A 17,664-nucleotide genomic window follows, 5' to 3' on the forward strand; every position below is an offset into this window, starting at 1 on the left:
TTGGAAAGGCTGGAAGAGTGGGTTCTCTTCTTTCATTCATGCAGCAAATGGTTATTAATTGCCTCCTATGCCTAAGGCATTGTTCTGGATGCTACAAGTGTAGCACTGAACAAGATGAGTGAGTCTTGGCTCTCCCAGGGTTTACATGCTCATGCAGAGAGAGAGACAGACAGACAATAAAAAAGGAAAGAAGAAAGCAGGATAATTTCAGACACAGATAAATGCTATGGAGTGAGAAAACAAGGAGGCCATGGGAGCTGAGTCTTTTGGACTTCAGCCCTGGAGCCCAAAGATTCCAAAAAGTGTAGATGGCTACCCTTAAAGATTCATCCAACAAATATTTATTGAGCACCTACTATGTGCTACTTCCTGGGGTTTCAATAAAGGAGACACATGATTGATCTAAAAATTCAGTTCATCTCTATTCTCTCATATATGCCACTTAGAGTAGGATCTGTCACATAGTAAACCTTCAGTTAATGTGTACCTTGTTTTTATTGTCTTCATTGTTATTAAAATTACCAACACATTTTCTCCTATCTCTAAAAATTAAACTTCCAAATCCCTCTGTCCAGGTGAGGTCTTCCTTTCCCTGGCCCTGCTGTCCTTTCTCTTCTTCAGGAATGGCTTCTAAGTCTTTGTCGGTGTATCTTCTGTCTCCTTTTCTCTCAGTTTTGACTGGCTTCGCAGCAGCTGTTCATTGCCATAGTTACCCCAGTGGCCTCTGGGTGAGCCTCATGGCGGCTTCCCTTTCCTGGTTGTGTGGACCTCAGCAAGTTCTAAGACACCCCCATGTCCAGGCTTTCTTGGCTGGAAGATGGAAGTCATACTTGTATCTACTTGCTATTGTTGTAAGGAGGAAGAGATAATCTATAAATTCCTGGCACATAGTAAACATGCAGTCAAGTTTACCCACTGTTTTTTTCGATATATGTAGCAAGAAACCTAAACACGCATCTATAAACTGGAAGCAATACGTATTCTTACATGTGCCTCTCAGGGCTACACAGTAGAGAGATGACATTACCTCCAGGAGGTACTTAGTAGAATGCTCAGCCCATGTTTCTTTCTTTTTTAAAAGATTTTATTTATTTATTTGACAGAGAGAGATCACAAGCAGGCAGAGAGGCAGGCAGAAAGGGAGGAAGCAGGCTCCCCGCTGAGCAGAGAGCCTGACGCGGGGCTCGATCCCAGGACCCTGAGATCATGACCTGAGCCGAAGGCAGCGTCTTAACCCACTGAGCCACCCAGGCGCCCCTCCGCCCATGTTTCTAATACTCTCTCTACCCCTCCCACTTCTCCCCTTTCCATACCCCACATGTAACTGCTTCCAAAAATATTTTCTTTCTGTACATAAGATCTCCTCCAGGGATCTCTTCTTCTTCTCCTGCAATTACTGTCCTAGTGTCCTTCCATCCAGAACTGTCCCTCTGTCCTGCTGGAATAGGGTCTGGATTTTCCTCCAGACGCGGGGCCCCCCTTCACCCGGAAGTGGGGCTTGCGTCGGAGGGTAAAGGACCGCACCGCGTCAGCCTGGACCTGCTCCCACAATGACCTCGATCTCCTCTTCTTTGTGCTTCCATACACAAGCCTCCTGCACAGGACCCCAAACTCCTCGGGGACGTTGGTCCATACCGCTGCGCCCTGCTTTCTTATAGCGAGTGCTGAAACTCCATAAACACCAGGCCCCTCCATGGTCTAGGCTCACCCCGGACCCGGATGACCAACAACATCCCTGACCCTATTTGGAACAACACCTAGGGAAAAAATGGGTTTGGTTTGCTCTTTTTCTTTTTCTTTTTCTTTTTTTTTTTGGCTTTTTAATTCTTCAATCTTGCCTGTTCACCCTCCCCGCATCTCCCCCTCCCCCACATGCTCTTACAGCCTGAAGTCCCCCTTGGCTTCCCCTTCCCAGCCACATTCCCCTGTCAGGTCTGCCAGATTGTCCTCTAGCTCTGAATGGAATCACAAATACATTTTTTAAATCATATCACAATGCCTCCTCTATCGGCTCCTTCCTTCCTAAAGCAAACGGTCAGATATTTTAGCCTTGGCCTTCCATCACCACCAAGGTCTCCCCACAAGGCTTGTCTTTTTATTCCCGATAGGATCTCCAAAACATATCAAAACTTCTCTGCTGATCTGACGGCTCCCTACCCCCCTGGATCTGAATTACTGCCAAGACGTGTCTGGAAATCATTTTCACTGAGTCATTAATCAACATCTCTTCTACATACATTCTTTCTGAGCAGCTGCTTCTGTTGTTTATGAAGTGGATCCTCTCTTTAAAACCTTCCTTGAAACGGCTTTCCTTTGCCTGCCTGCCTGCCTTCATAGGATCAACACAGACTTTTTTTTTTTTTTTTTTTTTTGGTCTCTTCCTTCTGCTATGCACTCCCCCTAGTTATTATGAAAAGCAAGACAGAAGAACTTCCTCCTTTCCTTCACCTCATCCAACTACTTTTCCCCCAGGCTTCTTGCCTCTTGCTACAGTTTCTAATTTTTTTCCCGTCATATTTCACTGTGAAAATTCCAGTTTGTAGGTGATTGACCACATGCTCAACTCATGCCAGTAAAAGAAAACAGGCCCCAGAAAATCTGATCACCCACCTCTCTGCTCTTGTAACTTACTCATTCTTCATTAGTTCTTCAGACCTTGTCCCCAGCCCTAGTCCCTGTGGTCACCCTTGCCTTCAGAATCATGCATGGCCTCCCTGCCATGGCCTTTTTTTTTTTTTTTAAGATTTTTATTTATTTATTTGACAGAGAGAGAGATCACAAGTAGGCAGAGAGGCAGACAGAGAGAGAAGGAGGGGAAGCAGGCTCCCTGCTGAGCAGAGAGCCCGGTGCAGGGCTTGATCCCAGGGCCTTGAGATCATGACCTGAGCTGAAGACGGACGCTTTAAACCACTGAGCCACCCAGGCACCCCCTGCCATGGCCTTTAAAGCACATGTCCCACAAGTCTCATTTAACTCCCAGAATGAACCCAAAAGTAGGAACAGAGGTGTTCTTTGGCTCTGTTTGTTTTAAATAAGGAAAAAAAGAATTTAGGATCATCAAGGAACTTGTCCAAGATCATGTAGCTAAAAAACTGGCAAAGGAGACCTCTTTGGAACCCAGGACTTCCCATTTGTAACCCAAAGAGTGTGGCCATCACAGATGGAAATAAACAGTCTTTCCGAATATGTTTACCGCAAAACTGCTTGACAGACATATCTTTTTGTTAACGCTTTGCCAATTAAAAAAATGCAACGATACCGTAATTTTTAGAAAATAACGTCAAGTATGAATGAGCTGTTTCGTGAAGAGACAGAGTGGTACTGTCAGCAGTTGCCTTGAGAATATCGTTTGAGGAACAGAGCAAGATGCCTCATCCCAAAATATCTGTCTATGGAGGATGCCTAAAATATCTGTGTATGGTGAATGTCTGAAATACTGCTATTAGAGAGCCAACCCTTGACGAAAAGAATCATTCTCGTTTAAAGTTCATTGAACGTGGACATAGGTGGTGAAGGTAACACCTTACACTTTCTTAGCTATTAACTCTTTAGTCTAAACAAGGTGATCTGTCCCTTCCAGTTAGAGTAGGGAGGCTAGAGCGAATGGAACTCCATGCATTAGGAATACACTTGGAGCTTGGATTTTGAAAAGGGGACTTGGAGAGAGGGCCCCAAAGTTGTGCACACCTGAGACTCTGCAAGGACTGGTAGAGAGCTGAGGGCACTGGGAAGGTGAGGGGCGTGGAGAGAAGCGGAAGAGCTCTAACAAGAATTCCTTGGGTGAGATGAGCTACTAGGGCCCAGTGCAATATGAAAATGTGGGGCTCCTGTTAAAAAAAGTTATTAAGAATTTCAAGATAATGACAGCAGAGCATTAACCCAAGGGCAAGGTCCTTCTTAGCATGGGGGAGGGGGCTAGTGTGACCCAGCCCATCACAAGCCCATGAAGCTGACCCTGAGGTGGGATGTTTTTAGGATAAGTGTTTGTATATGGGCCTGATTCCTGTGTCGTGTGTCCTATGGAGGGGGCACCCAATGTCTCTGCTTAGAGCAGTGCTCCTGAATCATGTGTGCATGCATTCATTCAACAAACATTTCCTAAATGTTTATTACTGTACATGCATCAGGCACCTCGGCAGAGAAGGATGGATTCCTTGGGGCATCTGGGTGGATCAGTCATTAAACATCTGCCTTCAGCTCAGGTCACGATCCCAGGACTCTGGGATCAAGCCCCACATCGGGCTCCCTGCTCAGTGGGAAGCCTGCTTCTCCCTCTCCCACTCCCCCTGCTTGTGTGCCCTCTCGCTCTGTCTCTCTCTGTCAAATAAAAAATAAAATCTTTAAAATAAAAAACCTGATTCCAAATAATAATAATAATAAATTACAATGCCCGATTACTGTTATTCAACATGACAAAAGCAGACAATTTTTACTCAGATAACAAGTCTGCATTTTAGCAATAAATTCAGATGGTCTGGTTTAGAGATGAGTATTATGCTGAATGGATGTTTCCACTGTAACAACAATGACAAGGCCATTTGGTGGATTCCTCATTCTCTGGCAACATGTTATTTTTATTGGCTTTAGGGCAACTTCTATTAATAGAGGCTACAGTTCTCACTGTAGATCCACAAGTCTGTGATTCTCTTTTTAATAATACTTTTGAGCATATTTTGAACTAAATTAGGATTTTTTTTTCCAAGTAGGAGTTCAAATTCAGTGCAAGGCACCCACAAGTGTTTTATTTAGAAGTGCATTAAAGGATCATTCTTTCATTCCCATAGCTTTCATTTTTAATTAAAAGATGAAGTAGGTAGCAGGCAGTTGGGACCAAGCAGCTGGCCGGTGGGACTAGGAAGCAGGCAGCCACTAGAGTACGAGGTACTGGAGGTTGCTGGACCAGAGGTCAAAAAGCTTGGTGCTAATCCTGGCTGTGCCTTAAGTCCATGTGTGACTCCATTCTAGGCCTTTTGTCTCCATATATAAAAGAGAAATGGGGCATATCCGTGGTCCCCCAATCTCTTCTGGTATGAGGACCCCCTTTTTTAAGAGTAAAATATTTTATGGACTTCAAATTGATAACTGTATTTTGAAGCCATTAACGCTTATAAATTAACTTTCATTCTGTGATTCAAAACAGTACCTACGTGCACTTGAAAATTAGTGATGCATATGTGTGTGTATTTATTTGGTCTACTGATAAGGCTAGGAGCACAGGTGGATTCAAGGACCCCTCCAATAAGATGCGTTTTCCATCTTGGGCTTCAGTGATTGGGAAGTGATCATCTGACTCTCTAAACCCTCTCTCAGCTATTGTGTTCTTTGAGTCTTTGAACTTTATTTCTGTAGAGAACAATGGAATGGCAATAACAGACAATCAAAGCACTTGCCAGACACCTACTAGGAAAGGGATGGTTTAAAAGAGATCTGGTCGAGGGGCATCTGGGTGGCTCACTTGTTAAGCGTCTGCCTTTAGCTCAGGTCATGATCCCAGTGTCCTGGGATGGAGCTCCGCATTGGGCTCCCTGCTCAGCGGGAAGCCTGCTTTCCCTCTCCTAGTCCCCCTGCTTGTGTTCCCTCTCTCACTGTGTCTCTCTGTCAAATAAATAAATAAAATCTTAAAAAAAAGGGGGGAGTGTCTGGTGGAATATCATACAAGTCTCTCATTCTTCAGGGGGAATCCAATGTCTAAAAGGACTAAATGATGTGTCCAAAGTCACATAATGGATTTTGACTCTTTGGGGGTTCTTTAGACATTGTGAACTGAACTTCCAGTTTTGCTCTAATGAGATTGGCTGAATTCTGAATTTGTTTGGTTCCCAAAACACTGTTGTTTTCTGGAGTAGGAGACTGAATTCGGTTACATACAGTTTAAGAGGAGGTTCCCATTCTAGCCCTGCCTTTGACAATGACCCTGAACTAGTTGCTGTATAAACCAGGGAAAATGGCTTATCTCTGGTGGTTTCAGCTTAGACTATTATTAATAGCTGAATATGATAAATACAATGAACTTTCTATTGGCCAACATGACAAAAAGGGATATTTTGTTCAGTCATGTTTTCCTATTAATGGAAGGTTACCGTACATACAATAGGTCAACAGTTTTCAAGAATTATGGTGAAAAAAAAAAAAAAGAACCTATTAACATTGCCACTAAACTGAACGCAGTGTAATCATGTTTTATTACTGAGACCTTTCATACCTGGCTTAAATCTTCTAATCTTTTCTTTTTAAAATTCATTTATTTTAGAGAGAAAAAGCACACAGCAGGGAGGGGCAGAATGAGAGGGAGAGAGAGTCTCAAGCAGACTCTGCACTGAACATGGAGCCCAACTGGGGGGCTGAATCTCATGCCCTGGGATCACGACCTGAGCTGAAACCAAGAATCTAGGATACTTAGCAACTGCACCACCCGGGAGCTCCTTAAATCTCTTAATCTTAAACATCACCACATTCTTATGACTATCCCATCTAACTAATAACCCTTGTTGCTGTTAAAGCAAAACCAATGAGCTTTTACCATATTTAGCTCCTGCTACAGAAGAATCATTTAGGCTTCTGTGTGCCAGGGTTTTGCGGTGTGAAATAGTGTCCCTTCAAAAAAATAATAATAATCCATCATAATAAAGTGGCCCAGGAAACTCAAAAAATGCCTTCCAGGCATAGAGAGAATGACTAAAGAACAATATGTGGCCATCAGAAGACATCTAGGCAGGGATGAAAGGAATGCATTCCCTGGGAGGTTGACCTCGGACAATTTCTTCCCATCAAATTTCTTTTAATCTTGCTTGGCACCTTTGGACCCTGGAAGAACTTGAAAACAGAATTTGGGAAGTGAAGCACATAAAATACTATGCAATCCCAAGGCTTTTTTCTTTCCCCTTTTTTTTTCCCCTTCCCCAGAAACAGGAAACAATCTGTCTAATCCTCCTTCTAGAGAGTCACTGGTGAAATCTGCTGTTGTCTTTGTACATCCTTACCTTGGAGGCCTAAATTGGAATTACATCCAAAGACCTTGCTTGTGGCTTCCCAGACAGGATAGAAAAATGCTTCCAATGTGCGTCATATCATTGTTTAAATGTTTTGATTAATCACTCCAGTGTGATGATTTTTCTCTCTCTTTTTTTTAACTATAACAATTCAAGAGGAGGCATATGTAAGCCATCAGTTTTCTAGGCTAATGTGTGTCCCCAAAGTATTCTTTGTTTCCAAAACTTGTTTAAAATAACTCCAAAGCAAAAATTTCCACCTGTTGGTAAAATTTTTATCAACTCTACCCTTAACATTTATCCATCTCTTCCTGCATTCCCAACTCATTGCAAAGATCCCCTTAATTAGTGAATTCCAAAGATCTCATTTGAACATCAGAAATTAAACATTTTCATTTCGCTCTTTTAAGGAAACTTAAGAATAAAGCCCCAGAAATTGGTACGGGCTTATGTGCTTGACATCACAGTTCCTGAGACCATAACAAGAGGTCCTCTTACAAAACAGATTATGCCAAATGAATGTCCCAAGTGGTTGCCAGGACAACCTTTTCCTTCTTCTCAACTTGGAGTTAATTGAGTGTTAGCCTGGGTGTTCAGAAGAAAATTGGTTAATTTTCAGGGGAAAAAAATAGAATTCAAAATATGCTAGAGTAGTGAATTATGATTGGATTATCATTGGGTCTGTCTGGATTTATGCCCTATAAATACTGTGGAACACAGCTATTCCAGAGAAAGTGTCTGTGTTCAGAGTACCTGGTCACAATGAGTCAGAACACTTACGTTTAAATTCTCCCTCTTTCATATGACATCTATATAAAGAACTGGGGAAAACCTTTGCTCAAGACACCTGAGTTACAGCGGCAGACATTAGCCTGGCTTGACTCACGCCCAAGCTGTCGAAGCTTTACCCATGAGGCACATTAATATCCACACCTTTTGTTCTAAATTTACTGTACCAAACTTTACCAAAAGAATTCCAGATTCAAAAATAATAAAAAGCCAAGGAGCGTAAGTTCCATTGTTAGCCCAGAAGTGAGTCACCGCTGTAGAATTTCTTCTGTCTACTGATTAGACCGGATACGGGCTGGGCGGGGCAGCAGGAAAGGCTGTTGCTGTCTGTATGTGTGAGTTAATAGTCACAAAAGGTCACAATTTTAACATGTTAAAACCCAAATCTCTCTCCTGGGCATCTGGAGGGCTTTTTTCAACACACCCTCCCAAGGAGTGAAAGGAAAAAACTACATTTCTTTTCCTTCTAATGTGAGTCCACCCCCAGCTGACAAAGCTACGTGCTTCCCGGCATGGAGACAGAAGACACTGATTTTTTGTGTGTTTGGTCAGGCTAATGTGATAGGAGATATCTGACACTTCTAGAAGAGTGGTATATCTGAATCCTCTCTGGCCTCGCCGAATATTGTGTTCATATTCTGTGGCCACCGAGAAATCAGAGCCTTGCAGCCAACACCACTTGTATAGCGAGGGGGAATGACTTTCTTCCATGACATGGGACAGGGCAGAATTAGGGTGAACAAAAAACTTACCATCCACAGCAAGGCACCCTCTGGAAGTGAAGGGTGGCTCTATTAATAGTTACACAGGACGACAAGAGTGAACCAGGACTGTCCCAAACAAATCAGGTGTGTGATCATTCTAGGCATCAGGTTAGCCAAACACTTACCAAAAGAATAAGAAAAAAAATGTGTAGTATTTATGTAAGTACTCACTACATAACAATCACGGGGCTGAGCATTTTATGGATTCTCATTTCAGTCTTGTGAAACTTGGAGACTCAGTCAGTTAAGCGTCTGATTCAATTTTGGCTCAGGTTATGATCTCAGGATTGTGAGATCAGTTGAGCCCCACGTCCAGCTCCACGCTGAGCAAGGAGCCTGCCTAAGAGTCTCTCTCCTTCCGCACTCATGTGAGCACTCTCTCTCTTTAAATAAAAAATTAAACATACATATTAATTAAAAAAATTTTTTTAACTTGCAAAACTTGAAATTTTACTAGGTAAGTATGTTTGGCAGGCCAGTGGCTTTCAAACTTCTCATGAACAACAGGCAACAAAATATTGGGAAGACAAAATCTTCCACAGAACACCAACATAAAAAAAAAAAAATTAAATTAAATAGGGGCTCCTGGGTGGCTCAGTCTGTTCGGCACCTGACTCTTGATTTCAGCTCAGGTTATGATCTCAGGGTCTGAGATCAAGCCTTGAGTCAGGGTCTGTGCACTCTCCCCCGCTGCCCCTCCCCCACCCCCATGTTCATGAGTGGTTTTTTTCCTCTCTCTCCCCCCAAAATAAATAAATAAATAAATAAATCTTTAAAGATAAATGAAATAAAATAAGAGACACTACTGCCTTGGTCAAGACTGAGATTAGAAGCTATTCCTAAAATCCAACCTCCTCCACCCTGCCATGGTCTCAGGGACCAAGCAGAATCTTAGGCTAAGAATTCTGTGAAGCAGGATGCCTGGGTGGCTGAGTTGGTAGTATGTCTATTGGCTGAGTGTCTGCCTTTGTTTTAGGTCATGATTCCAGGATCGTCAGATCGAGCCCCACATCTGGCTCCTTTCTCAGTGGGGAGCCTGCTTCTCCCTATCCTGCTTCCCCTGCTTGTGCTCTCTATTTTTGGCAAATAAGTAAATAAAATCTAAAAAAAAAAAAAAAAAAACCACTAAAAAAAAAAAGCAAAAGAATTCTGTGGGAGCCTTTGTCTAGACATTGATATGGCCTGACTCATTTAATCCTCACAAGGGTTTTTAGCATTAATGTCATTTTATAAGTGAGGAAACCCCAGCTGGGAAGGTTTAAATGATTTGTCCAAAATCTTATAGCAAGTTGGTTCAAAAGCAAGGATTCAGACTTGAATGTGTCAGACTCCAAGCCCACTTCTGTCCATGACATCACTTGCCTCCGCGGTTGCAGACTTCTAAGCTGGGTAATATTTGGAGACGTATTTGGATCTTTCCACCTAGGCTTGCCCCAGCAGGGCAATATTCTGTCCTCTGCCAAGTGTGTTCTCAGTTCTCCAAGGCCTTCAGAGGCCCCATCCCTTAGCCTTCCAGGCAGTCCTGTCCAACCAGATAACACCAGTGTAACCAGAACCGTAGCAACAGTCAGCAGTGTGGTGTCTGAATGTGCTGGACTGCGTAACAAGCATTTTAAATGGAGTTCACAGCAATGCTCTAAGGTAGGAACCATTATGTTACTACCTCATCATTTCGCAGACAAGAAAACAGAATGCTGCAAACGCTTTGTAGTAAGGTAAAGCAGCTAGTAAGTGTTGGAGAAGGGATTTGTTTGGACAGCAGTATACGGTGTCTTTTTCTCTCTTAACCTTCTTTGGACCCTACTGGGGATGAACCCGACACCTTGGCATTCCAAAGCTTTCACAGCCACGATCACTCTTACAACTCACTGGGTCCTCTTGACCTATAGTTTTTTCAAAACATTTTTTTATAAACTCGTTCCTGCTCGGCAGAAGGTATTGGACAAGCATATCTTGTTTCTCTTTGATCTGGGAAATCTGGAACTCTGGGAAACAGCTTCGTACCTAAAGGATTCTCCAGGAGACGATACTTTCCTCTAACGTATTGAGTAATGTTGGTGCGTGCTCTCTGACTCATGATGGTCCATCTATTTTGGGCCCCATAGACCTTCTCCACTGAAGTGTCATCTTGATCGGCATGGAAATCTTTTAAAATCAACCTAGGTTCAATTTAAACTATGATCTGTTGGAGGTCCAAGTTTATTTTAGTGCCTGCTCTTTAAAAGGGAGTTGGAAGATGGTTTTTAAAAGCAATAAAAAGAGCATCCCTGCTTCTTCTGTTCAAAGACCAGCTTGCATTACCAACTTTACATCAGTGATGTGGATCTGGACTTTGGCAAGTCCACAGAGCCCAGTCTGACCTGAAAGGTACCAAGGGACCAAGTCAGAGGGGTCCCGGGGTTGAATTATGAGAGGGTTCTCCTGAGGGTTCCATATAATCTAACATTATTCATTTATCATATAACTGAATTTTGTATACAGGAACTGTATTAGCTTTGGGGAATCTTTTTTAAACCACGGCCAGCCAATAAAAAGACTGTTTAAAATCTGTTCTTACAAAGATCCACCTAGTAAAGTAGATACCAATATATGAAATTAGACATTTACTAAATAGTTTCAGGGAGGCTTGTAATAAGTCCCTGAATTTGAACCAGACTCCAGTGAATGCATCCTGTAATGCCTCTTGCCTTCTTTTAGCCCAGAGTTTAGTTGCTTTCATATGAGATGAAACTAACATGGCCTGGGTAATCTACATAACAGGTATTTACTTAGGACTAGTAAGCGCTTGTCACTGTTGCGCATCTGAGAAGACTGTGACATCATGCCTGCCCTTAAAGGACCTCTACCATCTAGTTGGAAATAATTTTGGAAAGGGATAGACAGTGTATAACATGATATCCAATTACTTACAATAAAGACCTCACCTTGGCCCTCTCTTTTTCTATTCCATTATAAATGACAGTTAAAAAGAAGTAAGACATGCTTATTACATATCTGGAAGACACAAAGCTGGGAGTGAGAAATGAAAAGCTAACATATGGAATGATAGAAATAGTGGTGATAATAATTAGGAACTTCGTGCTGAAACCAAGTTGAAATTAATAGGAATGAACAAAAATCCTGCATTTAGTTTCAAAAATTCAATAGCTTAAGTACAGATAAGAGCAAACTGTCATTTTCACACTAAAAAAAAGTCCTGCAGGCTTTTTCATTAGCCCAAACCTTCACTTAATATCCTAAAAATGCTTACTGGGCCCCAGGATCTAGGCAGGCACAGTGACATCTTGCATCTGATGTACCTGCAAATGCAGACTCATTGGCCTATAACAGGCAGCCAAAAGGAGACAGTGTTCCCACTGACTAGACTTTGTCAGGAGTAGACACAACACTCTGAGAAGGTCATCTTTGATAAAACAGCCTACAGAAGAGGGAGACGAGATTGGTGAGTGACCGGGAAACCAAGCTTTATAGAAATTTTGAAGGACCACAGGATGTTTAGTCTAGAGAAGAAAAGATTATAGGACTTTGATGGTTGTTTTCCAGCATTTAGAAAGCTATTGTGTGACTACGAGAGGAACCTTTAGACTTTTTTGCGGGGGTGTGGTTATTTCAGTTCGACCAATGAGGTGACAGTTAGAAAGGAGCAGATTCATTTTGATCTCCTCAGAAGTTTTCCTGCAACTTGGGGAAAAGCTGCTTTTCCTATGGGACCTCGCCTCCCCACTGAGCATCCCAGCGGAAAGCAGCTGACCACCGGCCGCGTAGACTGCTCCCTCCTGGAAAGGCTGCACTGTGCTGGTGATTGGGATAAATGATCTCTGGGGATCCTTCTCTCTGAGGATCCTTCTGGTGCCAATTCTTTCCAAATGATGTGTGAAGTAACGATTTCTCACACACCTTCCATAAGCCTTCAGACTCCCAAGAATTTTGCTAGCCTACAACTGATCGGTTTGTTTCCCTGTTTTCCCCATCTTTGCTGGGTGAAACACCCTTAAGGTAGGTAACAGAACGTCAGAGAAAATATACTCCAAGGAAGAAAATACACCGGTGACCCATTTGGGGGTCACATGGGTATGAAAGCTTGGGCTATGTCTTTGTTCATGCACCAGCTGGACACATAAATACCAGTACCCACCAGAAGAGATAAGAAAGGCAAGAGTTTACTTCAAAGTGCATAATTGGTGAGGGAATTCAGAGCCTAGAGTCCAGGAGATGGAGGCTAGTATAAGGCTTCTTGTACCATTGGCAATTTAAAGGGGAAGACCTAAAGAACCAAAGATGGTTCTCTGAGCTTTGTGAGGCCAGCTCCCTCGAGCTGCCCTAATATTTGCTGTGGCTGAGTCTCCTAAGGTTCACAGCCAAAGCCTGCATCTTTCAGACACCTGCTGTGGTTTTAGGTGTGCTCAGAAGTTCCCATCCAGCTAAGAAGAACTGCCACGTCCTCCATAAGTTGCCAACTCATGACCAAGGAACACATGAGCCAGAAAGTTGCCTTGCGTACAACAAAATGTCTAATTGGGGGGGAAAAGACTGATGAATACTTCGGCCATTAAGTTGCTGTCCCTAAAATTTACCTTTTTTCCTTGCCAAACACATCACTGTGGCATCATGTCAAGCTGCTGAGTTCAATTTGGAAGGATGAAATCTTACTAACTTAACATCTCTGCTTAGTTTAGAAGGGTAAAGGCTTAATATCTTAATATCTTATAAGCTTATATTTATAGAGGTTGACAAACATAAGCTCAGTCTTAATTATTACCATCAACCAGAAATCACGTTCCAGCAAAACAATCTATCTTGTTTTTAAGTCGAGTGCTTACATGGTCTAGAAAGAATTATTTTGAATGATAGCAACAACCACTAGGGAGAAGTGGCCAAAACGTAATTTCGAAATGAGTTGTATAATCACACAGTCACAGAGACTCCTAATAGTGTTTCAGTTACCCAGTGAGCAGGAGCTGTAAGTCACATTTACACCACTGTGGGTAGCTTTGCCAAGTAAATAACCCTTATTATAAAGAGCAAAATGTGATATATCTACTTTATCTACAAATGTGGAATGAGGAGCGGCCTTCTATTAATCCAGTAACAAAAGGTACCTCTGAGTAACCAGAGATGATAATGATGATAACAAAGGGGAAAAAAGCAAGAGTCAATTCCTTTTTCCCCAACTCATTTAAGGGCCCGCCCACTATTGTGTTTAGATACCCAGCATACCACACCTAAAGACTAAGGGTGGGTGGTCGGGTGATGGGCATTGGGAAGGGTGATGTGGTGAGTGATGTGGTGATGTGCTGTGACGTATGTAAGCCTGACGATTCACAGACCTGTACCCCCAGAGCAAATAATGCATTATATGTTAATGAAAATTAAAAAAAAAAAAAAAAAGACTAAGGCCATTTCCCTATCACATACTCAAATAGACCATTCCCGGATCGTCGTTTTTATTACTTGTACAAAGAGCAACACTTCACAGCTGAGTTTTGGTTGGTAAACCAACTTCAATTTTAAACCAAGTGCATAAACCATTTTAACATGAGTGAATGAGAGACACCTGATACTTACACTTCAGGTCCGTGAATTCCTTTAACACCTGCCAGGAATCCTGGAAATAGGTACTGTTGTTATCCCACTTTAACAGAGGAGGAAACTGAAACAACAAAGGTTTTTATTTTGTGGCAATGAACGATTAAAGGTAAAATCAAAACCAATATTTATAATAACATTAAAACCGTAGAATGCTTAAGGATGATTTTAAGACCAACATGTGCAAGAAGCACACAGCTAAGAAATGGTACAGGAGGGATTTCAACTCAGCCGGTGGTTCCAAAGTCTAAGTATTTAACCAATAGGCAGTACTGCTTCCCCAGTAATGGTATGTAGGTAAAATGAATCAAATGTCTAGTGATTCCTGGGCACTGTGTTAACCCCTCTCTGTACATCAGCATATGAGGCTCACCAGTTAGGTCATTTGGACACAGTAGGTAAGAGGCATCACCAAAGAATCAGCAGGTCAACTGTTCTTTGTCGTAATACCCCAGCTTGGATGTGGTCTCTGTGACTTAAGACTGCAGGATATTAGCAGTAAGAAGTTCTTGTATTCTCTCATCCTTATAGGGGCGGAATGGTCCAAACTAGTGAGCAGTATGAATTTGTGCACCACGCTCTGTGCCTGTATGAGAGCAGACTCTCGGCAGAAACTGTCCAGTGATTCTCTGAAGATTTACCAGACCCTCCAGCTCTAGGGGTAGTTAACCAATTACCCACCCGAGGCTTCTAGAAGGAGCTTCCTGCCATGGAAGGAAAGCGAAGTCCCAAAGCCGAGCTGTGGCACGGATCATGGAACATGGCAACAATTACAGATCGGCAGCCCTTTGTGTATACAAATGCATTTGTAAACCTCCCCTAAATTATGCTGAAGGTCCTGTGCTGAGGGAGGTATGATAGACTTCTTCCACAGCTAAGGAGGATTCTGTTTGTCCGTATTGACTACCTGCCACACAGAATGTATGTTATGAAATCCTCAGTGACATATGTCATCAGATAACAACTGGAAGAGCTGCTGAAGACATTACTATTGTGTGTTTAGATGCTTTAATGTTTGCAAAACCTGTCTTGTGAATGGACTGTTAGCTGTTAAACTGTTCCTGTTTTAAGTGCTATTACCTTTCTCAGTTACCAGAATCTTGCCGTCAAGGTCACAAGTGATTGATAATGGATTTTTAACTAATAAGTCCTTGTTTTTGAAAAAAAAAAAAAAAATCAAAAGCAGTACTATTTTATATGGAAATGTGTCTTGATAATATTACCTATGAAATGTGTATTTATCAGTACCTCCTGTCAATCAATTACAGAGCACAATGATTGTCACTGGGTGTGTATGTATTTAATCTCTATTATTGGACATGGAGATGGTTTCTGCTCCAGAACTCCAGCCACTGTATTTCTACATTGTGAGTCATTTTACTTTAAAAGGGAAAAACAAATTTGTAGCAACAATGATGTATCCAGAATTTTAAATACCTGTCTCTCTTTTACTAAGAAGGAATTTTTGAATATTCTGTCTACGTAGAATCTCTCTCTGCCCCCCCCAAAAAGGCAGATGCCTTTGGGAATGAAGTAAACTGTCCCGTTCCCAGAAGTTCTTCACAAGGATGCTGCCTTGGATATTCTTAAATTTCTGAAAGGTTTTCATCCTCAAGAGACAAATAACGTTTTAAAAAAATGCACTCAGCAAACACTAGATGTTCTGCTCAAGTATGAATTTTTAATGCAGCTATGTTGACTTTGTTTCATACTGCCAATAAACTACTCTTAATACTAAGTATTGAGTAAAGCATATGCTTTTTTTCCTCCCCTCTATTGGAAAGAAGCTATTCTCTTTTGGGGGAAGCCTGGAATAGATAATGAGATGGGTTTAATTTTAGTCTCCACCTCTCCCCAGCAGAGATAACTATCTCGCAATGTAATATTGTCATCACTTGAGGAATAATGATCTAGAAGTGCCATCATTATGTGGTTTTCCTCAATAGACTCCCAGCATATCATTAGACAAACAGTACATGTTTATGTCTTTATGTCACTTGTCATAAACCCTCATAAATTACATGCCTTGTGTTTATTCAGCAGAATCAACATCACCTGAAGAGATGTAATTTTTTAGGAACATTCAGTTACCTAAGATTGCAATTCCTTTCTTCCCTCTTGAGGTTAAGAAGTCATTATGGACCACAGGGATGCAGGAGAAAACTTATAAGTTTTATTCTACTCTGGGAGGGCAGAATTTTTTCTCCGTAAAATAGGAGAGGTAATCATAATCCCTTCTTTCTAAGGAAACAGACAAAAGGACACTGGTGTAAAACTTCCCCAAACAATTCAATAGGAGGAAGTGCTCGTCACTGACTTTTTCCCCCACCATGAAGGCACATTTCCTTCCTAGTCTTTGCTTCTCTTATCTGGGAGATTTTTTTTTCCCCCCCAAGCAAAGCATGAGCAGTTGTTAAGTGGAAAATGGAGGCTGAATTTTACATGGCGCTTCTTACCTGCTTGATCTTTGGGAATTCAGGTGAGTGGGCTTGTCTCTCTCTTGTGGTGTTTTCTCCACCAGCCAGCAGAGGAGTCTCTGTCCTTTGAAAAATGTCTGAGCTAGGGCGGAAATGGAGCCAGGTCTCCATGGCAGTTTAACCAAAGACGATGAGGAGGAGGAATAAAAGGAGCCAGCTCTGTCCACACCGTTGAGATTTCTCCCTAAAAGAAAACAAATGGTCTCCACATGTCCTCCAAATGCCTCGGGCTGCTCCTGAAATGGCATCTTTAAAGCACAGAGTAAAGCACCTTGAGGAGAAGTTTTGGTGATTGTGTAACAGTCTGTGGCATTCTCCATGTTTTTTCCTTATCAGGTTATAGGTTTGTTTTGTGTGCGTGTTAAAGAAAGTCTGAGGAGATGTAACTATAGGAGGTGAAGAACTGTGGTGTGTTTTATTTGGAAGTTGTTATTTGGAAGGAAGTTCTGAATATTTTCATGAGAGAGCTGAGCAAATTAGGTAAAAGTTCAGAATATGATTTCTGAGTCTGAATATTTCGCTTTTTAATACTGATGTTTAACAATTGGATGTTTAATTTTTTTATGTTGACAAATGCTGATGTTTTTTGGTCTATTATTTATCGAGGGGAAGTCATAGGTATTGTCACAATATAGAGAAATGCTTCTCTCCAGGACTGTAAAAAATGGTGTTTGTAATCATCAATACCTTCTTTGGTTGCTAATAGCTAAGAAGGTTTAGACGGGTGGGAAAATTTGTTTTCTTTTGGTTTTGGATAAATACATCTAATTTTTAAACATGTATTCAAACGATGCAATTTGTATACAAATACTACAGTGGTAAGTTTAGAATTGGAAAGGGGGCGCTTTTTAGAGAGGGGGATGGTGATGAGATGGAAAGACTAGAAATGGTTAGACAGCATATTTAACTGATTGGGTTCAAGTATCACACCATATTCTCCTAACTGTTTCGTGTCTTTTCCACAAATCCTTTCATTATTTCAATGGGAGTGTGTTTTCTTCCCTGGGGCATGTGATAGTAAAAGAAAGGGAGCAAAGTATAACATTCTGATATTGTCAG

At 41.7% G+C, this 17,664-nt stretch overlaps 2 protein-coding genes across 5 annotated transcripts in view; both read left to right on the top strand.

The window, feature by feature from the left end:
- The window catches only part of PTPRR (protein tyrosine phosphatase receptor type R), a 235,479-nt gene extending 219,613 nt beyond the window's left edge, over positions 1–15,866 (top strand). For all 4 annotated transcript variants that reach the window (XM_044228655.1, XM_044228656.1, XM_044228657.1 and 1 more), the window contains one exon: positions 14,660–15,866. In XM_044228655.1, the coding sequence (XP_044084590.1) occupies positions 14,660–14,753 (94 nt within the window). In that variant the 3' untranslated portion in view covers positions 14,754–15,866. The remainder of the gene's footprint in view (positions 1–14,659) is intronic.
- A 652-nt stretch (positions 15,867–16,518) lies between these two features.
- Positions 16,519–17,664, top strand: part of PTPRB (protein tyrosine phosphatase receptor type B) — a 112,336-nt gene continuing 111,190 nt past the window's right edge. Inside the window, exon 1 of the mRNA XM_044228653.1 lies at positions 16,519–16,607. Within this exon, the coding sequence (XP_044084588.1) occupies positions 16,553–16,607 (55 nt within the window). The 5' untranslated portion in view covers positions 16,519–16,552. The remainder of the gene's footprint in view (positions 16,608–17,664) is intronic.

Source organism: Neovison vison, chromosome 12 (genome assembly GCF_020171115.1).
Source record: "Neovison vison isolate M4711 chromosome 12, ASM_NN_V1, whole genome shotgun sequence".
NCBI lineage: Eukaryota > Metazoa > Chordata > Mammalia > Carnivora > Mustelidae > Neogale > Neogale vison.